Source organism: Triplophysa rosa, linkage group LG6 (assembly GCF_024868665.1).
Source record: "Triplophysa rosa linkage group LG6, Trosa_1v2, whole genome shotgun sequence".
Lineage (NCBI taxonomy): Eukaryota > Metazoa > Chordata > Actinopteri > Cypriniformes > Nemacheilidae > Triplophysa > Triplophysa rosa.
The window spans coordinates 3,560,154-3,583,990 of record NC_079895.1 but is presented as its reverse complement, the minus strand read 5'-3'; the positions used below and the strand labels follow the sequence as shown (position 1 = coordinate 3,583,990).

The window sequence follows — 23,837 nt, the reverse complement described above, 5'->3', positions numbered from 1 at the left end:
GCTTTGGTTGAAAGCGTCAAAAATTTGTAGGCAAAATTACGAAGATGTTAATATATAATACATTTTTGATTTATGTTTTTTTACTAAACATGATTCCCACAGTTCCTCTATATTCAATAGTTTAATCTTCTTTTTAGATTTGGGCATCTAAATTTTAATATTTCCTCCAGTTCATGCCCAATTACATTGAGCTGTGGGGCTCATGCAGGAGATACACGTTCAAATTTGCCCTCATCATGTTTTATTTCTGCTTATTCCTTATTCCTGTCACCTCCCTTTTGTACAATTTAAATCATATTTACACCTAAAAAAATAAAAATGCAGCATCGATCCAAAGGAAAAAAAAACGTTATTAAACCAGTATTAAACCAGGGTTTCGTTATTAATAATGTAATGCATTCTCTTACCAGCCATGTCAAGTGAGCGTTTCTTAGCAGAGGTGATGGGGCAGTCCTTCCTCCGCAGCAGCGGGCTACTCCTGCGTTCTGTCACTTTCTGCTTCAGTCTGGATCGTAGCTTCAGGTTGGGCTCAGAAGCTGACGGTAAGAAGAGAAGCAAGTCATCAGATCAAAGCAAAAACAAGACAGATATTTCGCTGTAGGACGTTGCTGTGCGACAACAACAACAGCAGAAAGAAAAAATGATGAAGACATGCTCGCTTTTAAAACCTACTGAGATGCATTGATGTCCAGCATCCCAACTCATACTAGTCATACTAATAGTGCTACTGTAAACCTGAATTTGATATAATACGTACTGAAGAAACTGTATTTGAAATAAAACCTTTTTCTCATTTTGCTTGCCAACTTGTCACAATGCATCATGGGATTTCCTTCTTCACAAAGAATTCATGCAATGCTAGACTTTGGACAACAGAATGTGTCTTAAGACTTGTACACACCGGGACATTTTGCAAAGCGTTTTTCAACGTTCATACCCAAACGATTTTCGCTGGTGATGAGCCGAGTGAACGTGCAAATTCACTCCCTGACATACAGTAGATGGCGGTTAATGAAAAACAGATTTTTTTTTTTTTAATGACGCTTTTACACCTGCCGTTTTGTGCGTCGGTGTGCACATTCACATTGGCACCCTTTGTTTAGTCACGAGGTGTTAACGTCGACGATAAACGCTTGCGATTATCGTCCCGGTGTGGACAAGCCTTTAGAATGAGGTACAATTATGTTGCCTACCTACTGTAAATTGACCTATTAAGGGATCATTTTCTCACCCTCTTTTCATTTTAAACCTCTATGACTCACTTTCTTTAGCAGAACACAAAAGATGGTATTTTGAAGAATGGTGGTCACCAAAAACCGCTGGTCCCCATTGACTTGCATTGGTTTTGTGCCTATACAACAGAAGTGAAAGGGGACCAACGGCTTTTGGTTACCAACATTCTTCAAAATATTCAAAAGTAAGTACATTTCTATCCCTTTAAAGTGCATTCAAACTATACATTCTTTATTAAAAAAGATTGTGTCTGGAGTACACTTATGTGCAATGCGTTGTACTGTGTTGAATATGTAGAAAAGATTAATTCGAGAGCACGCTTGTGATGCCGCCTACGTAAACAGCTCACTAGGTTTTGCACTAGAGACTTGTATCCTTTGGTAAAAAACAAATATGGTTTGGTTATTTTTGGTACATTTCTCTGCAAACCAGAAAGATATTTTATGTGGTGAGGAAATAAGAGATCAGTTCATTTTCACTACCCACACACAAAACAAACCAAACCGGGGCTCTGCTGGGTATTGGAAGAGAGTAACGGCCATTCCCACACCAGTATAAACACAATTTGCCTCTCCTCATGACCCAAGATATGAGAAACACGCTCAACGGTCTGTTCGATTGTGATGAGCTTTAAAGACTGAATTTGATCTTAAATACCCAAGTAGTTTGACCTGACCCGAGCAACCAATTAATCCTCACAAAGGAGCATCTCTCAGGCCACACACTGTGCCCACGAACCTTCATTTTCTCAGAAATACAATGATGCAAACCGAAAACTGAACATCGTCCAGCTTGGCACAGCACCTCGCCCAAAGTTTAATCAAGTCTATGTGAAAACACTGCAAATGAATAAACAGTTTGCAAACACGCACGCTCCCGGGAGTGACAGGCGAGTCGGGACAGGCCCGCCCCTAGGCCGGGGCCGGTCATTACCGATACAAGAAAGTTCACGTTGAGGGTCATGCCTGCAGGCCCGGACTTTTCTCCCATCATCTCACCTGTGAAGAAACCTAAACCAAAAAACATAAACAAATGAAGCATGGTTCTAATCCTTTAAAAAAGACTAGAATATTTCTTAAAAACACGTTTTGACTGTTTTAACCTTGTCTAAAAGCCTAGCCAAGTTTTCTACCTGTAAGGCATGAATTTTGCATGCAAGTTCAAGAGCTACTTTCTCTAAGAGCTTTAGGTTGGGGAAAGCCATCGTTCTGTAACTTCAATCACACCCTAAAGAGCTTTCTGTTCTGAAAAGCCAATCTTGTGGTTATGCTTATCAAACTAGGTAGATATAAGTGTGGCACTTCTCGTAAGTGATAGGAACATTCCCAGACATCTTTGTTAAAGTTAGCTCGGCATCCTGCCATTAAAGCCCATGCATTAGCAGCAACGTTCCAGTTTCGGCTTACGTGTTTACCCGGCATATAATTCAACAAGCAGACAAAAAATTTCTCGTTTTTCAGGAAAATGTGAGCGGTGTTTTCCTGCACTTAACAATGGCTAGGGTGTTCTGGGTGGTTTCCAAGGCGTTGCTATGCGGTTGTCATCAGTATTTGCTTTTGAATTGCTATGTGGTTGCTAGGACGTTGCCGGCAAAGTTTCACTGATTCGAATTTCACTGGCTGGTCAACATGATACAATCTTTTCGACTAATGGGGAAAAATTTGGTCATGTCATTCTGGTGCTTATTTTTTGTTGTAACATGAACTACGCAAAGGTCGTTTTTTGCTTCTTGCTTCAATACAGTTCAGATGCTTTCCTTGGGTATGAATCGTTTTAAACCAAGTTTCTGGGTTGTTTCAGACCATGGTTGGGTAGCCACAGCCTATACCAAACCATTGGTTTTGTCCATATTTTGCTCAACCCCGAGTTGAAAGCAACCCCACCTGTTTAGAGTGTTTTTTTTTTTTTTAATTTGTTTTAATTTTGCAAAAAGTTATATAGATATCTGCAAATACTGTAATATTTGCATATGTAGACTAGATATATCAAATATAGTAAATAAAAATGACAATTCAAAGCAAACGTTTTCCTGGAAGTAACACTTCACAAATTAGATATCATTGTACAAATTATTATTGTCCAAAAAATGTAAAAACATTGAACGCACACTCATATCACAAATATGACAAAAATGAACAGTTATATTAACTTAATAAAATCTTTTAAAATCATTTAACTGATTTTGTGGGACATAGTTTATTAGAATTTTTTTTATTTAATTAACAAATATTTTTTTTATATACACTTTTTCGTGAATTCTAATGGAAATATTTGAGTTACTCAGATTTACTCAATTCTTTTAATTACATTTACACAATTCTTTTAATTACACTTACACAATTCTTTTAATTACACTTACACAATTTAAACAGTATATTTAATTTATTTCACAGCTTTAAAATGTCCTTAAATTGTTTAGAGTGTATGCTGTTACTCACACACGCACATGCATACACCAACGTAAAGAGGATTAAAGTAAAAACAAAAAAATTAAAAACAAAGCTAGACTATTTGTTTTCACCAAGCAAGTTTTAAATAGATCTTCGATTTTTTATATTCTTTTCTCGGCCCTAAATATGAGCTGAGCTAAGTGTTTTTGTCCTAAGAAATGGGCTTTTCATGAATGGGTAATGCATCCCCATCTATGACAGCTCAAACGAAGTTAAAATCTGCAATTTTATGCATTTCAAAGAATCAACGAAAGAAACACAATCGTCCCAAAGCTTCCATTAGATATTTGTTGTTGCACATTTAAACATTAATTTAAAATCCAAAAGCTATTGATCCAACACAGTGGATTATAAAACAAAGCTATTAACTACATCTACACAGTTTCGATGGGCCGGCAGGAAGCACAGGCCACGACAAGAAACTGTACAGGAAATGAATGAGCTTTCTTCTGGGCAGCAGGGACGACTCCATGCCACGCTTCAAAAAACTGTTGAGATGGCAGAAGTGTGGCTCACGGGATACCACGGGAAGTAGGGGTGCAGCGGGTGTCAAAAATAAATAAATAAACATGTTTTATCAAAAAAAAGAAACTAAGATCAATTTTTTTATTTATTAATTATTTGTCTATTTACTAATATTTATTGAAAACATTAATGGCATCACTGTAAAAGCTAAGCCACAATGACAACATATTTGTGTCATGACGTCAAAACATTCGTTAATGATGGTTGAGTGTCACGAGTGCCAAAACGAATTTGGACAGTTCGGACATTAATGGCACTTCATCAGTGTCAACCCTGAAAGAAAGGCCAAATTTGGAGTTTTGCATGCAGGACAGCAGTAATGTAAGACAATTATATATTTCTTCATTTGACATTGTGGCTGATATGTCTACAGTCAGTCAGTATGTGTACGGATTGATTTTTATGTGCCGTCACCTTACAGCGTGCACTGCAGTTTTGTTTAATCACGTGAATGGTTCATTTGCCCACGGTTTATTACAGGTTGATGTTAAACTGCTGCCGCACAGCTTGTAGTTTTGTCCAGTAGATTGTGCTTTGGCAATATAGTCATACTTATAACATGCGTTTATGTGTTTGTTTTATATGCCGTCTCTTATAATCGCACCGCGTCGCGTCTACAACTCGGGTCACAGGTATCGCGCACCAGACGCTTACATTCTGCATGCGCAAGCTGAAGTTCAGAGTCTACTTCTGATGCAGGACGGGCCATTAACTGTTTTATTCTGTTTTAGTTGAAAAACATTTGGCTTTGGAACGTTAATCAGTGAATATGCTCTTTGGCTCACTTTGGTAAAGTATCAGCGCGAGACACGCGTTGCTCGACAGCGAAAGAAGGAGAGGGCTGGTGCAGCGCTGACTGCGGAAATAAATTCTAGAATAAAGTCATACTGTTTCGCGTTTTGATGTCATGCTTTAAATGATACGAAATCCCTGCAATCCCGCGTTGAAATTAAGCCCTGTTTTACCCTGGCAAAAATACGTTCGCGCGGGTGACGGTGACCCTAACAGGCACTTTGATAAAGCGGTTCACTATTTTTACAAAGTAATGGATCAATGTGGTTCTTAAATGAGCTTGAAAATACAACATAAGGTTTCAAAGACAGAAAGAAAGCTGCAGATGCAGTAAATCTCTGAAAATGAAATGCAAGAGAAGATCTTGAAGACACATTTGGTCTGATAATGAGGATGATGAAGATTGCTGAGGAGAAGATGAGATGAAGATCAGGATGTGCATGCAGCGATGAGGGGAAATGACATACAGAAGCTATCACCCTCCAGCTATTAAAAATCACTTAGATCCAGATAAGGGAAATGAGCTCTTAGAATGAAAACAGAAGCCGTGTTGAGTGGACAGCATGTACAGGCTGGGGAGCGGCTCTTCACTGGCACAGCATCACCCCGACCCTTTTCAAAACAATAGTAGCATTTGTCTTACAACTAAATTGTGTTCCTATGATGTCACAACAAAATGTGAAAGATCTTACAAGACCCAAATTGATATCCCTAATCTGAACTGTCAAGAAGAGTGACGAGATCACAAAAATATATACATAAAAATAGAGTAATAAATAATTCATTGTCTTTACACACAGACTTTATCATGACAAACAAGACAAGTCATGCGACCCTTCATTTTTATGATATTAAAAACCTTTTGTCTGAACGTTGAAAAACTTAAGAAATTAAAATTAAAATTTTTTTAAATAGAATTTCTTTTGTTGGAGTACAATAGAAAATGTACAATAAAAATATATTACAGTTTACAATACAATAATCGTACAATATTTACAAAATATAAGAATTCATAAAATTATAAAATATAGTAAATATTACAATATATAATGAAATTAATAACATTAACGAGATAGCATCTCTTGTAAAATTCATCTTTGTGTCTTCACTTAAAGCCACTATAAAACATTTTTACCTTTTGAAAGGTTTGTATTTGCTATAAATGAACTAATAAAATATTTCAAATCCACAATTTATGCTTTTTTATATGATAAATTGTAATAAAATAAAGCAAAGTAATATTAACAGTTCGTTTTATACATTTTGCTATGTCACACAATAGGACATATGTATGATTTTTTCGTCAACTAGCCATATACAACATCATCCCTTACATATATATGTTCTGCACAAAGAAAGTTCAAACTATTTTTGTGACATTGGGAAGCTGTGCATGTTCCCCTTGCGTAGAGCATCAAAGGTTTAGTTTCCCATCTGTTTAAGTGCGTCAGCTGATAAATACAGTACAGAACACAGCAGACCCTCCCTGCATCGCTGTTTCTTCAGCATGAACCCCGGCTGTTATTAGCAGGTATTAACTCACAAATTGCAACCTCCGGGCTGATTAGTGTAATTGTGTTTAAAGCTCAAGTTCAATTCCTTCCAGATTTCTCCAGCCACGCTTCTTAATCCTATAAATTTCCAGCGAAAATTGACGTGTCAACAAACGCGAGGAGCGCTTTCAACGTAGCCCGGAGGCGACTCACGTTGCGCGCAAATGAGAAGAGAGCTAAAACCACAACGCATCGTGTGACGTCGCGAGAGCGTTTTCCTTCGAATGGCCTATTTCCAACGAAGAGACACTGAGGAAGAATTACTCGACACCCGAAGGCTGTTAAAAGCAAATCATTGTTTATGATGAATTTCGGAGGAAAATTTCAAAGAGCAATCACTGGAGCTGAAAAGTTATGGACGCTGAGAGCTTGCAAAATCTTGCCGGCTTCGACATGCTTGGAAAAGCTAATAAGATTTCTTTCAATGAAGACACACGACAGGAGAGGACAAACAAAAAACGTCAAGACTTAGAAAGCCATAACGCACAATCACAAGAGCACTGGTCTTCGCACCATGCCCGGCATTTGAGATCTTGCAAACTTCACTTTCCTAAAACCACATCGTACTGCCTGCACTTGCCAATGAGCCAAAGTTCCAGATGTCCTACGGTTACGCGAGACGTGCGAGAACAAACTCTAGCCTGTCCTGAGAGCTGGTAAAGCGAGAAAGAGACAGTTCTGGTTAGGGTCTGGGCCACCCGTCTTCTCCAAATCCCCACTGCAGGAATGTCCCATGCCAGCCAGAGCAAACTGAGGTTTATCTGCAGCAGGAGGGCTGGAATCGGCTCGCAAACAAACCCTGCCGCAAACTCAATCATCACTAAACTAAACAAAGAACATTTCACAGCTTGGAGTTCAAACCGTCGGATTCTCTTTCCTGACGTTCCACTGCCTGCTGGTTTCCCACGTTAACGGCTTTTATGGGAAACACAACCATGGAAGATTTCGAAGGGGCTGTGCCATTTACGACTTTTCAAAACAATGAACGGCGTGAACACTACATCCCACCCAAACTAAGTTTTGAGCTGCAGTTTAGCTTCCAAAATCAGGCTTTTTTTCCTCAAACGTTGAAAATCAGTTCAAATTGACTTTGAGATGTAAATAACACGAGTTACGTGGCAGCTGGCCGCTAACTTTATTAGAAACTCAAACCTAATATAAATGATAATCTGACCCTCCCTGATGCAAGCAACAGATCTTCTGAAGAAATCAGACATCTTATAAGATTTCTTTACAAGAAAATGTGTTTATCGAGAAACCCCCTGACATTTAAGCAATAGATAAGCAAAAAATGTTTTACTCTGTCATCACTTATTCACCCCTGTGTCTTTTTTTTCTGTGTAACACAAAAGAAGATATTATGAGAAATGTCTCAGTGGTTTTGTGTTCATATATTGGAGGTCAATGGGGGCCAATGTTGTTTGGATACCAACCTTCTTCAAAATAGCTTTTGTGTTCCACAGACACATGTTTTTTTTAATGACATGAGGGTGAGTGAATGATGAAATGTGAACGTTTTTGCAACGCACATGCAACTTTGAACGCTGGCAGGTGTGCGAACAAATTGAAAAAAAGTGTTCAAACCTAAAGGCAGACCTCGAGGTCATGAAGGTGACAGCAGAACTTATGTACGAGGTGCATTCATCTTCTTTCTACAGTTGTGACGGTAATGTACTCAACCCCCTACCCAGGGCCGGACTGTAATTACGCCGGCCTCACCAGGTCTCTGTGTGTGTTAAAGGCCCAGGGTTGTACTGCGGTCCCTGACAGGCCCATTTCCAGAGTGATTAATGAGCGCAGGGGCCTTACGCTATACCTAAACCTGCCTGAAGTGAGTCTGCCCTTGAGTGTCTCCAGCAGGGTGGTGGGGGGGGGTTTGGGGAATCATCTTTAACACAGCGTCCCTAGAGCCCTGACAGTGGGCACTGTGATGACGAACCAGAGGGAAACAGGGTCCACGCCGCAGTGCTTAAAAAGAAGTCCAGGTCACATTTTAAACCGAAAAAAGAAATATACAAAGTATACTTTAGCATAAAGAAAGTCATGTAAATGGCAAGAAAATTTTTTATTACAATTTTAAGCAAATGTACCTCTCAATTTTAATTGATGTAGTGCAAAAAATATGCTGATATATAAACAATTGTAAATTGCAATTCTACAGTAACGTTGTTGCCTTTTGTGGTTGGGATGTATAAATAAATGAAATTAAACTACATGATATGAAGTAACAATCATAATGATAACACTAATGATCATTTTGATGGTCAAGTGCTTCATTAAAGATAATACTAATCATAAAAAACTCAATTTCTTCAACGCAAAATTTATGTGTATGTGCAAATAGCACAAAAAATAAGTTAAAAATATAGGCACTACTGGTCAAAAGTTTGGGATGATTTATACATTTTCCAAAGTTTAGAATAACAGCGAAACCCCTCAAATCCATGGAATACCACAATTGTTACTGTGGGAATGAAGCATCCAAAATGAATGAACTCTGTTATATTTAAGCATCTACAAAGTAGTCACCCTTTGTCTAGAATTTGCAAAATCGTACAGAATTATTTATAATGTAATAGATGAATATGCTGGCACAATATTTTTGTCCATAAAAGTAATTTCAAAGCTTAAAACATACACCTTGAGATTAAAAGATTTTGCACATTAAATTCTGTTTTGTAACACTATGTTTGGATTATCCTGACAGATCATTTTTTTCCACATTAGTATACACGTGCCTGTTAATCACAGATGTTTGTTCCTAGAAAAGTAAATGAGAATCAATTTTATCACTTGCAGCCCAGCATCCACTGCTCAGACAACAACATACATTTAAAAAAAACGCCACCACTTATTTTTTGTATTTCGACCTTTAAATGAATCAAAACACTGCTCTGTTTGTTTGGTCATCTCAGCACAGAGTTTGCGACAGGACAATCGGTTTGTCCCACCAATGGATTGAAATGTTTGGGCAACCTGTTGGAAATGAGCATCCTTGCAGTGCTGTTTCGGGCTACAGAAACTACACACCACAATTTTAAAGTCAAAAGAACTGATGTGATCTACCTGTCTTGCGGAGCGGGAAGTCATCTTTGGGGTCGTACATTCCCAGCAACGGGTGGTTGTAAGTGGAAATCCCTGTTTGAGGTGGCGAGCTCTGGTCAAGGGAGCTGTGCTGGGTTTTCCTGTGGAACAAATCACAGCACACACATTAGAGCATTCACAAGCGCCGGTCCTCCAATATGAGCATTTAAAGACTTTCCACACGCAGCTGCTCCCAATTCCCAGCACTGGAACGCTTTCTGCCAACTAATGGCAATGAAGACTCCGATCACCCATAATGCATCAGTGCGGCCCGAAGGAAAGGCAGGGCGTCCTTCTGTTTACTAACAAACATGCTTGAGTACGACATACAAATAACAAGCACTGTTGTTAAGCATTTACAGAGCCGGGTACCAAAATGGATTAGGTCTCCAACAGCAATGTGAAAGACTGACAGCATGAAGAGACACATGAAAACTGTGATAATAATCCAGGTTTTTTTTTACTTTTCCTAAATACATGTAGAAATATGACTGTTGTGTGGCTTTAAAGTGAACATGAACTTGTTTTCTTTGCAGTATTTGAGGTCTGAAAAAATACAGAGCATCTTTTCTGTTATTTTGACCTGTTTCTCCACTTTTCATTTTCTGCAAATAAACGCAAATAGAAACAATATTTTTATTTAGAAATTGGGAGAAATATTGTTAATAGTTTACAAAATGAATCAAAAACGATCATTTTACCTAAACACATACCTATAAATAGTAAAAAGAAAAAACTGAAAATCATTTTGAAATGGTTTTATACATAATATTGGAGCAGTGTACAACATCAAGAGAACTACTGATGCTTTTTGAGTCATTCTGAGGGCTTAATCCTCAGGACATTTGATAACATTCTCAAACTCACACTGCAGTGTAAACACATTCAGCACTTAAAGGTTTCCTGATGTATCAGCAGCATTTATGGCGTAATGTCAATTACCACCGAGAATAATTTCAACTCACAACCCATGTGGTCACAATAAAGCACTTATAGAAATACATAGGGCCGGGCAATAACTATTGCATTTCCAACGTATGGCCATGAGACTTTTTACATAAAAACATTTGCATGCTAAATAGGATTTTCCTGGATAATGTATGTAAATGCTTACCAAAATGTTGAGGTTTACACTTATGCTTTTAAACCTGAATGCAGCGCCCATCAAATTCCATTAAAAGTAATTCCATGTAGCCACAACTTTTTTCACCAATGACAATTTCTTGGGGTAAGTGACATAATTCTTAACTTGTATTGAAGCCAACATTTCTTTAAAACCTTCACAGTCTCACAGTTGTGTAGTGTGAAAGGTGGAGGCTGACAAACCCACCCATGCAAACACGCCCATATTCGCTTCCACACCCTGACGCTTACCAATTTACCACTTTGTTATCTTTCACACGAAAGATGTCGAAACTTCCTCAAAATTGATTGAAAAAATCCAGAGGTGACAGTCGGCAACATCTTTTGTGTGTTAAAACAAAACTGTCAATCAAACAAGTTGGGCAAATTTGAGCTTAAGAAAAACCAAACAGCTACGGCAGATAAAACATTATTTAGCTTACATGTGATGATGTTCACTCTTCGATGTCAAGCACGGGTTCTGCGGTTGTGATACTCACCCATACCAGTATCGCAGGTCGCTGGGCAGGCAGTGGTTCAGACTCCTCTGTGCCAGAGCTTTCTTCTTATTCAGGACAAACTCCTGTAACCTCATCTTCACCTCCGTGCTCGCCACCGCGCCTGTCAATCACATCCCACGGTTCAAGAAAGTTGCGCATATCCAACCAGCGGGGCAATAATGACATTCCCCCAGACGCTGGCTGTGTTAAAATGAGCTCTCTTTAAAATGTCTCTAAAAGCCCCGGGTGAGGTTTTATGCATTTGTGACAGTCGATTTCTTTGCAATTTCGAGACCCTGTAATTTGCCGTGCTGTAATTTCTTGTTCTAAATGGTCTTAAAAGTCTTAATAGTCTTTTCAGCGCGAGACGGGTAACATCGCGCAGCGCCCAATTGATCGTGACTACAAAGGCTGGCGCTTGTTTTCTGGTGTCGATAAACAGCTACTCCGACAGAGTGTGGATATCTCTTTACATCTGACAGAAATGCTTCCTTCATCCTGCATTAGATGGAGAGCAAAGTCTTTCCACATTCTGTAATCCCGCAGAGAATACAGCGATTAAACAAAGACGTCTCGCTATTGTTCTTACTCTGAAAGGAACGCATCAGACAGATTTATTCTCACAGATCGCTCTTCAATTACCACCTTTCCCGTCGACTGTAAACACGTCCCCAAAGGCGGTCGCTGGTGTACGCTCACATCTGTGGCGACAGACGACACGTGCTCCGCGCAGGCAACAGGTGACCACCGTGCCAGTGATGGATAAAAAACAGACCACCTACACTGACAGAGGCACTCTGGGTACGAATAAAACATCAGAAGCCTTTTAGACAAAGTATCGCTCACTATTAACCTTAATGTGTCGTATCGTGTAGCTTATGAAGGACAGGTGTGCAATTGCTTTTCTAGCTTGTCATATCAACATTTAGCCATGATTCTTGGCTTTTTAAAGCATTGGAGGGTTTCAGGCTTTAGAAGTCTACGTTTTTTTTTTTAATTCAATCCAACAACCCAAACCACAAATCAAAGGGACAAGTCCCTTTAAGGAAAGTCACCACACTCGACGGTCATGTTCTGTCAATACATCAACGGTGCAAAATTGCACAACCAATTCCTTGGGACAAAATTCTTTCTGACAATAAATATGTAAACGGAAACACTTGATTTTGTAGTCAACATACAGTAGATCATGAACCATTGAAATCGTTTAAGATGTAAACCTTTGCCATTTTTGTGTTGCACTTCTTACCCAGAAAAAAAGCACAGCTCCCTTTTGTTCCATGTGTTTATACATCAGCTGCCAATGTGGTTGGACATCTCATTTTACTGATCTTAATATTTTATTAATCATCTAATGATCTTATAAAAAGACGAGCACTTACTCTCCTGGCCGCGTTCTTTATTCTTGAGTAACAGAAGCTTTTGCTCTCGCTGGTGTTTCTCCAGCTCTTGTTCCTGACGATGACGCTCCAACTTCCTCTGGTGCTCCAACAGCTCCTGCTGATGTTTCAGGGCCAGGAGGTCCTGTTGATGCTGAAGAGAAACAACATGACATGTTATTCAATATCACACAAGCCACCTTATGCTCAATTCATGTGTTTTACACTGACTTTGAATCATTTACCACTGGTGACAGATGAACTATAGGTGGCAAAACGTGTAAATGTTTTTACGTTTTATCTGGGGGGGGTTTCTTGCTATAAATGTGCAAAAAATATCTAATTGTATCAGTGTGGCACAAATACTCGACACATTCCTGAATCAAACAGGTTTCGAGTGATACTAAGCTTTCTAAAGATGGGTCCTGAATTTTTGTTGACTAGCATTTCATTTTAACCGCGTTTTCGCTCAAATGGATATTCAGCTCAGCTGGGTTGTGATGGGTAATATCAGAACGGCACAAAGAACGTACACTCCACGGATTACTGTCGAGGGCATATTACTGATTCTGATTGGCTAATACGAGAATTTGCATAACTAAAGATATACAAGAATTAAGAAACGTGAAGCTTTGCATTGTACTAAATAAACATATATATATATATATTTTTTTTTTTTTCTAGTTAAAACTTACTACACATAATACAGAGCATAAATACAGTCCCATAGACTTTGTATAGACATACTGTATAGAGACAATATTTTACGGTTAGTAATGCACGTTTTGTGGTATTGCAAATGTTTCATGTATTTTATCATTTTTTTCTATTTTTTCCTTTTATATCATTTTCCCTTATTCTATATTTGGGTCATTCTGTGTCAAATCAACCAAATTTTGAATATTTCCCCGGCTCAAATTTTAGATTTTTTTCTATTTTTACAGAAGCAAGACCAACATCTGGAGTGATGTTAAAAAAAATACGAAATGCCACAGATGAATAGTTATTAAGTAATCAATTAATTTGTAGAGGGCCATATTAGAGGGGGTAAAATGAGATGAGAAATATGCCAGCATCATCATTTTATTTTTACACAGAGATCAAAATATATATTAGTAAATCTGTAAATTTTAGCAATCCTTGATGCATACAAAATTTCAATAGGCTCCAAATTTCCAAATAGGATTCCAAATTTCAGGTGAAAATTGACATTTTTACCTCCCTCTACAATTTAATTGATTACTTAATAACTATTCATCTGTGGCATTTCATCATTTTTTTAACATCACTCCAGATGTTGGTTTTGCTTCTGTAAAAATAGAAAAAAAATCTCAAATTCGAGCCAGGGACCTCTGGTTGAGTTGACATGGAATGACCCATTTTTATTTTTCTCATCTTGCTACTGTGCTAAAATGTATTTTCTAAAGCTGGTTTACAACAACGTAACATTGTGAAAAGTGCTATGGAAGTAAACTGAATTTTACTTTAGGTATTACCTAAAGGTAATGCATTAGCTAACATGAACTAACAATAAACATCTAAAGCATTTATAAACCTCAGTTTGTTATTTTCAGCACTTAATAGTTTTTGTAATCCAACAAAACTGTTACATCAGCCAATGAACTAATAGGAACATTTGTAACTAACATTAACAAACTTAATAAATGCTGAAAAACTATATTGCTTGTTTTTAGTTCATGTTAGCTAACTAATGTTCACAAATACCAGCCTGTTGTAAAATGTCATCAAATAATTTGTTTGTACAGTCTAATTGTTAAATCCATTGTATGATGCATTCAAAATTACCGTTTCATCGAATATCAAAACAGTTGCTGGCTGTAACCTTATATAAATCCATTACATTTGTGTTATCATTTAAAAACGATTTCACAAGAATGTACTTGTGCCTTGATGATTGTGTAAACCACCCGACAGCCCTAAGCGTGACTAGTACACTGTGCGCAAAATAATGATCAGATAATAAACCTCAAGACTGCTTCATTGGAAAAGCCTGAACAGAAAAAGGCTCTTTCACAATCAGCAGAAAAAATCCAATCTGTTCTGTTCTTCCTCCCATCAGCAAAATGTCACAGCATCCATCAAAGCCCCGCGTAACGCTTTAGCCCTTTAGCGCTGAGATTAGCTCACATACTGCCTGCAGCCCGCGAGGCTATTTATAGCACGCGCTCGGCTCCTTCGTTTCGATTGGCTAGAAACCTTACTGTGGCAACGCAGCAAAGTCTGAGGTCTGCTGAGCTCACAGGCTCCTGGTGTTTCCCAAGCACAGAGTTCCCATAGCGATCGCAGCCGTCCATCGCCCAACCGCATGAGTCAGTTTCTCATTCCTCACTGCAGGTCTCGCAACGGCTCCCATTCACTACCTGTGTGTTTGTGAACGTACCTGTGTGAACGTTTTCAGACAGAAATCTGATTGATTTGTAAAATTTATATTGCATTGGCAGGCGTGCATTCAAGGTATGCATTTTTTTGGGAATCTTTGGGAATCAAACCCATGATCTGCTAAACCGATGCTCTACCAATTTATCTACAGGAATTAATAGCAATATTATTGCATTTGCATTTGTCACAGCATTCTAAAATTTAAACCAACTTAAAATGCCACAATGTACATGCATACGCGCCGGCTAAGATTTCGCGTGAGAACATTTTCTGAGCATGTAAGTAGGAACACTTGTACATAATTATTAGTGAATGAGACCCATTGAGACCTCAGCGAAGAAGCCAATGACAACAGCTCTGCCTGGAGAAACCGCAACGCGTACAGACCCGTTCACAAACTGCTCTGCATCGCACTCTCCAACAAACATTAAACATCCAAACAAACTCAATTCCTCGCCATCCGCACGAAGACATGGAAAATCAAAGTCAGGTGTGGGAAGCCCTAAAGTAAAGGAGGAGTGGGGAGGAGAACGGTTGTAGTTCTTCACTAGAACTCTTGAAGGAATACTTCACCCCGACATCATTCACACTCCATCATGTCGTTCCAAACACACACTGTTATTTTTCCATTTAAATCAAAAGGAGAAGTTTTTTAAGAATCTTCAAACGGCAGTATAAAAGAGATCTATACGTGACAAAGATATCATACAGACTATATCTGTGGTTCTCAAACTGGGAGGGCCCCAAGATGGATCCAGGGGGGGCACAGATTCTGTGGCATTTTATGAAATATAGAAATGTATCATTAGTTTTATGAAATCAAACATCAGAAAAACAAAAACGTTTGAGAACCACTGGAATATATGTGATAGCTATGTGCGAGGAACAGAGAAAAATATTTGTGGTGCTTGGTCAAGGCTCTAAAATGAAAACAAATGTCTTCTTGGCATCAAAAGACTTGCAATATAGAGTAAACGCAGAAAAAACGTGTTGTTTTTTTATCGATTTTGTTTTTAAGGAGCTTGACAGACATGCTCAATATGTACAGTACTGTCGTAGTATGAAACCCATCTCCGTGAAAATTCTCTTTCTTTAGTGATCCACAGAAAAAACACAGACAGGCTTTGAAATAACATTAAGGTGAATAAATAATGACAAACTTTTTATTTTGGGGTGAGCTATGCATTTAGGATAAACTAGAGACGAGAAGCAGAGAAACATTTCCAAACGAAAGTCACCACACTCCACACTCAGCGGCCATGTATGCAACCTCTCCGGGCAGCTATTTTAGTCATCAAGTCCTACTTAAATGTGGGAAGACCAATCTTTAAAAGTCACGAAGGTCACAATAAAACAACATATATGACTACGTTAACACTGCCACCAAAATCAATTTGCTCATATGTGACCCAGATGCATGACAGTGCGAACAGGACAAACCACATGGAATCAGATCTTTTTAAATCTGATCTGAGCCACTGCCATATGTGGTCCTAAATCAGATACAGGTCTGACGTTTGGCAATGAGACCTCAGTCTGAACGGAATTCATGCGTCTTTCGCATCATTGTAGATCGACATGCGTCACAATTCTGTGCGCTGATTTAAAGCTTCACGCACCACTCTGTTGACGGAAGTGCACTTTACAGCTCGGTTGCCAAACATTAAGCATCAGATTATAAACATAAGCCCTTGCACTGTCTACACCGCACGTGAGCCGCACGATGCGATGCAACAAATTACTATAGAATCCATTATAATAAGACATTTTGTCACCGGACATGGCGCCATGCAACATGACAAACGCCTTAATGGTTATTTTGTCTTTAATCGCTTTGCATCCACCACTCGCGCTCGTGTTGACACGGTGGTAAAACCTAAGCTATAGGTGTGTTCTACTCCATGCTGCGACATGCAGACCGACGTGCGCACACCCCGAGAGAGGACTGCTCCGGGAATGCTCTCAAATCTCACCGTATAAAGTCAAACACACCCGCTGACTTGACCCTTGCTTATTTCTGTATGACAGCATTCTGCGTGTTATTGTTGTTTTGCGTGTGCGATTCAGTTTATAATCATCACGAGTTCACACTGGAATCTGATATTGGCCACATTTTAAAAATAGTGTGAACAGCCGAACAAAAAAATCAGATCCGAGCAAAAAAATTGGAATTGAGCATTAAAGCCCTTTGCACATCGAGTCCGAAATTTGCGTCCGAAATTTGCGCACGTTAAAAAATAAATACGACCTCACGTAATGTCAATCACATTTACACACTGCCTCCGATATTTTCGTCCGTCATAAAAAAATTCGGACCGGGTTCGATTTTCTGCGTTTTTCGCATCCGTAGCAAGAATTTTGAGAGGGCTTTTATAACAATTCAGAGTAGGGCTGGGCGATATGGCAAAAAAGTAACTTCGATAGTTTTTTTCTATATTGATCGATAACGATATTTATTTTGATATATATTTAATTAAAAAACTGTATTTAAAATAATCTATATAATCTATGCACTGTTGCAACACTATTAGGCCATAAACAACATGCACCAGTTCATTCAGTCTCATTTTGACTCAATTGACTCGTTAAGTAAAGGGAGTATTCATTCAGTACATTCAACCAATGAAAGGGCTCCGTTACTGCGTACATTCGAACGCTATTGGCTCAGCACCTGCGCACATACATAACGCTGCAATAATGTCTCCCTCGAGTAGTGGGATTTATTCAATGCATTCAGTGAACCTTAGTCTTTCAAAAAGACATCTCACATAAACTGTAGTACATTTCTTTAATCATGCAAGCATCTTACATACAAGGTTCAATATTTTAATGTGCACACAAACTCACTGGTTTGATTCATACGCGCCAGCTCATGTTAGCAGATATGTTAACGATGGATATAAAAACGTTTGTGCTTGAGTTTCGAAGTAACTCGCTTGCACTTGCGCCTCAAGTTTGTTTTGTTTAACCGGCGATTGCGAAAAAAATAAGACACTTGATAAACCGCGTGATGACAACTCGAGGTTAGTTTCACCTTTGTTTCCGCTTCCAGTAATGTTTTCCTCCTCATGTTGAGTTTTCTTTGCCAAGTGCAGTATGAAATGGACTTTGTACTTTGACGCGCATGCTAAAAGCTGCATGCTGACTGACTGTTGTTGTGTTTATTTCTGCGTTCTGTTAGACTGTAAAATTAATCCGAGTCAAAATGCCAATAGCTTATCATCGTTTTTGAAATACATTCTATCGCGATTCGATATGATATCGTTTATCGGCACAGCCCTAATTCAGAGACACAAATGCGCGCCAAATACGAAAAAACGTATACGAAAATATCGGACTGTATGTGCAAAGGCCTTAAGGCTTGCAGCGTGAACGAAGTCTTTTTGTGACCAACAATTAAGCTTGATCTCAGCTGCAAAGAATTTGTTGTTGAGCGTCCCACTTTTTCTCATTCATCGTTTGAGCAGCATCTTGTTAATATCTAGAATCTTTGGTTAAAGGCTCGGGGAGAGAAGAATCACCTTGACATGCTCCTGCAGCTGCACCTCGTGCTGTCGAGAGAGCTGCTCGTGTTGACGCTGGAACTCCTCGATGAGCCGCTGCCGCTGTATCTGCTGCTTCTGTTTGAGGATCAGCAGTTCCTGTTGAAGCTGCTGCTCGCAGCGATCCGGGGGCGCCAGGGCCAACTGATGATCCACACGCAGATCCATGGGGATGGCAGATGGGGGTAAGTGCAGTGGCAGTGCGGCACTCACATCAACTGTGGAGAGAGAACGAGTGATCAAAATGACCGTTTGAGAGAAAGCAAAAAGGATCATATCGTGGGCAAAAGGACCTAGCTGTCAATCATTCTGTCTGTCAATCCACCAACTTTTTTCTGTCTGTCTGAAGCATGCGAAATATTTCAAGCCTTCAAGCGTTTCAAAATGATTAAACATTCAAAGTTTGTCTTCAACGTTTCTAAGGTCTTAAAGGTGAGTCCAAATGTAAATCTAAACTATGAACGTTTTTTGTGTAGTATGTGCACTAAGAATATACAATATTCCCCAATTTTACACAAAAAAAATAAAACATTCTAAATATACAAATATATATACAGCCGCAGAGAAAAATGAAGAGACCCGGGAGGGACAAAGTCATCCAACAGCAATGTGAAAGACTGACACATGAAAACTGTGATAAAAAACAAATGTTTCTTGAACTTTTCCTAAATACATGTACAAATATTACTGTTGTGTGGCTTAAAAGTGAATATGAACTTGTTTTCTTTGCAGTATTTGAGACCTGAAAAAATACAGAGCATCTTTTCTGTTATTTTGACCTGTTTCTCCGGCTTTCATTTTCTGCAAATAAATGCAAATAGATGCAATATTTTTATTTGATATTTAGGATAAATATTGTTAGTAGACAAAAATGATCATTTTACCTAAACACATACTTATAAACAGTAAATTCAGAAAAACTGAAAATAATTTTGAAAAGCTCTCAATTTTTTCCATGGCTGTTTATATCATTGTCAAGCTAAAACTAGACCAAGGTGAACAAAGCTGAGATTCACAGTAAACAGCCTCCGACACCACACAGCATCCAGGGCGTGGGACCTCTCAATTCATGCAGTGCCCGAATGAATGGAAGAGGATTCTGAGAGGAACACTGACCACATTCATGCCCAGAGTCAGAGCTCTGCTCGCGGGACGTCACGATGCCCCGAATGCCACAAGTCAGAGGATGCTCTTCTGACCCCACAGAAAAGACCCGAAGCCACACAGAGGCATATGTCAAAGGCTATTTGATATCACGAAATAAAAACCTCCTTCTTATCCCGACCAAATCACTTCACAGAATCATACTTCTGACGCAAATCCTGCTCCACAAAGAGTCTGTTGATGCCCAGCCCCAGGAAGTGACCACCGTGCTCTCCGGCAGCCCACGCACGCTCGGACAGGAAGCAGTCAACAAGTGAACTACTTCCTCTACGTTTGCTTTGCATAAATTCGCTCAGATAAGAGCTCCGTTTAGCCCTGCGTTTGCTGACAAGAGACATGCGAAACATATTTGCATTCGGCGCCCAGTTCAAACAAAGCCCGGTGGCCAAACAAACACAAACAACTATTAACGGTAATTAACGTGCCAGGGAATGCCACGCACACTGGAAAATTAAACATAAAAACTAATTGAATAAATAAATACTATTTGAAACGTTGACCAGCTCGGGTCTGCCAAAATCAGAAATAATTTAGTTCATGAGAATCACTGGCCAAATGAGAGATAAAAAGACGTGATGTGAGAAAAACAAAGCTATTCGTTCTCTGTACTGTGTTGTACATATTGTTTTTCCTTTCTTATTTATTCAGTATATTGACTCTGATATGCATATGTATTATTTCTCGCTATTTTTCCAGGTTTGTCCTTTATTGTGTATTCTTTTATATTTTATCTTTATTATAAACCAACAAGTTAAACCAAGAACTAATTTTCTCAAGAGGAATGTTTTATACTGAAACACAGATGACAAAGATATTGAATCTCAAGGCAAAATAACATTTCTCAATTGTTTCCAAGTAACTATCACTAAATTACACTGAAATGTAATACAATAAAACAGACACTAGCCAACATTTTACCCAAAGTGCAACATTACATCATCTGAGGATGAGAGCGGGATTTATACAGTATCTCTTTCCATCTTTCTTCTTCTGTGCAGTCGCTGAACCAAGTACACCCAAATCCAAAAATCCACCCCTCTCGATAGTAGAATCAGTTTTCTCGTAAGCAACCCCCAGATGCAGAGCTAGATTTTGTTTACTAGTGTAATTATTTCTTGCAGGAAGGATTAGGTAACATTTGCGTTAGGACTTCACGGACTGGCAGCCAGCAGTAATTCAAGTCTTTACTGTTCTCTCTGAGGATAAACACTAGAGGACACAAATAAGACCAAGCATTAATAACAGCCGCAGCACTGTGTGTTACCACTAAGAGAGACATTGGGGACGCAGGGGAACGTGTATTTCGACCCAATTAGAATGATGCACAATGATGCAATACGAGCGTAGAAAGAAATAATGCAACACTGGACCTGCAAAAGGGGCTTTGCTGACATGCACAGCGCTAGCCGGAGCAAGTTAGCATGCACGCGGGCGCACACCCACGCACTCTCTCTACAGCATAAACTGATTGAGACTGATTTGCCAAGGCTGTGGATGCGGCGGCCAACCATTACACCATGTACTGTACCTTGTGAGGAGTGATGCATCCTGGGAAAACAAACACTCTGCACTGCTATCCATCAGCAATGCATCACATTTAGGTCCGTGGAGGAAATGGGTGCAGTTGCAGAGAGACCAGGCTAGACGCATTTACTGCGCCAGTCGTCCTGTCTTAAACGCATGCATTTACATCTACAATGCTTATAAAACAAGACAAAAGTTTTGGAGAGAGCTGCGAACGTGCATGCAGAGTTTTGAATATTGCTGAGATTGTGTCAATGGGTTATTATTGAATTTTACGTTTCTAGTTTACATGCATTTTTACATGCATTTACAGTGCATTCAAGGTATATATTTTTTATCAGTATGCATGTTCTCTTGGGATTGAACCCATAACTTTAGCACTGCTAATGCTATACAAGATTACTTTTTATTTTAAACGCCTTAAAAGAGTAATCAAAAAATCCAAATAACAACAGTGCACCCAAGACTAAAAGCCTGTACATTAGGGCTGAACGATTAATCGAAATCGAATCGCAATCGCGATGTGAGACGTTGCGATTTGCTAATCGCAAGAGGCTGCGATGTGGAAGCGATGTGAAAAATAGGAAACGCGTCTGTTCCAAGCCCGCTTTGAGTGGCATTCTTGCTAACCAACTGAGTGAGCGCACCTCCGTTATGCCTAATCAGCACTGCCCCAGCCAACTGCATAAACGTCCGTCATTAAAAAAACAAACATACAGAAGGCAGGAGAGAGACAGTGTGTGTTATTATGGCATCTGCAGAGTCAGATCGATCATATTAGGCAAATAAATACTAAAGAACCGTCCAATTCAGAAGACCGCACACACAGCCGTCATACTCGCGCGACTCTTCCCCGCGTTGTGCGTCTTGCGGACGAGCCGTTTAAACTTGACGCGCACACACAGCCTGTCATACTCGCGTGTCTCTGCCCCGCGTTGCGCGTCTCGCGGACGAGCCGTTTAAACTTGATGCGCACACACAGCCTGTTTCGTAATGACGTTTATAGTACTTGAGTCCGGCTCGGCTCGGGCATCTGGCAATATGGACGAGGCTTTACGCACGCGCGCACCCTGTGTAAACTCACGCCTAGCTCCGCGTTTCAAACAAATGTAAATTCTATCTAACTGTTTTGCTAATTTCACTTGGATGAAATTAAACATTCAGCACATTTTTTACTTGTTTTAAAAAATCCCACATACTTAAACAATAATAAATCAGCCTATGTAAACTATGAACTATTTTAATAATTCACTAACACAATAGAAAATGTTATGGATTTAAGGGTTACAATGGGAGTTGTATTTGTTTTAATGGAAACTATAATAGTGTACACTGGTATTTGGATTCTATTGGTGTGATGTAATCTGGAAGTTGGGAACCAATTGAACAACAGTAAGCCCTATTTGAATAATGCCCAAAGCACACTACAAAAATTAATTTTGTAATGGTTTTAATGGAAACAATTAAATGTTTTTTTTTTTTTTTTTTTAAGGGTAACTATACCCATACTGTGCTCCACACAACAATATTGAATTGAAGCTTGAATTAGAAAAGTTAAAATCGCAAATCAAATCGCAATCGCAATGTCTGTCAAAAATATCGCAATTAGATATTTTCCCCAAATCGCACAGTCCTACTGTACATTGAAGTACATTTGATTCAATCCAAAATATAAATACCCAAATATAAAAATTCTCATTTTACTCACCCCGCAATGTTCCAGACCCAAATGATCTCAAAGCACAAAAGATCTTTTAATGAACATCCGGTTGGGCTGATTCAGTACTTTATGACTCACTTTAACACTTAATAAAGAAGCCAAGAGTGTCAGCAGGGAAGTACAGTATGTGTGACTGTGATCATTTTTCAAGGACTACAATTAGGTTAGAAACATTACAATATTTAAGCAAGCTTACAGTAAAATGGTGGTGACATGACGTCTCAAGTCATCTTATGTTTCATGTTGTCTGTCGCTGAGCTTCTGCATCAAGGGTACAGTCATGTGGGTTTGGGGCGGCATGAGGATGATTCAAGGTGTTGCTTTAAGAGGATCGGTCTGAACTAACTGAAGTTATCTAGTCGAGTTATCTGTTTTCTTCCAAACAGTGCTGCCCTGAAAGTGCTACAATAAACGGTAGTAGCATTGTACATGGCAAAGTAGCATTGCAAGGTATTCAGTTTGGTATGCGAGAAATGTGCAGACTATTTTTCAACTCCCCATTTTAGGGGCTTTTAACAACGCCTATAAGTGCTATAAATACCAAGTCCAACTTTACTGGCCCAAAAAAAGGAAACAAGGCATAAGACGCGCGCTTTGGATGTTGCATCACATCCTGCGCCACGAGTACCATGTCAAAAAAATGTATTTAGCAAAAAATGTTCTTTTCTCCAGAACAGCACTGTGAATCCGGGCCTATAGCCAAACGCCTCCCCTTTCCAAACCAGCGTCCCTTGTTGACCCCTGACCGTAGCCGAGATGCCCAGGGTAATGAGATCGCATCAGAGTTGCGTACTGGTGACGTCAGTAGAGCCCCAGTATTCTACAGGCCACGTTCAGATGAACAAGAGA

The 23,837-nt window shown here is 39.2% G+C and overlaps 1 protein-coding gene across 2 annotated transcripts in view; it reads right to left on the bottom strand.

Moving 5' to 3' along the window:
- Window positions 1-23,837, bottom strand: part of hdac4 (histone deacetylase 4) — a 162,945-nt gene that overhangs the window by 56,274 nt on the left and 82,834 nt on the right. For both annotated transcript variants that reach the window (XM_057336386.1, XM_057336387.1), the window contains 5 exons: window positions 18,560-18,798; window positions 12,642-12,792; window positions 11,260-11,380; window positions 9,620-9,738; window positions 408-536 (listed from right to left, as the gene is read on the bottom strand). In XM_057336386.1, coding sequence (XP_057192369.1) covers window positions 408-536; window positions 9,620-9,738; window positions 11,260-11,380; window positions 12,642-12,792; window positions 18,560-18,798 — 759 coding nt within the window. The remainder of the gene's footprint in view (window positions 1-407; window positions 537-9,619; window positions 9,739-11,259; window positions 11,381-12,641; window positions 12,793-18,559; window positions 18,799-23,837) is intronic.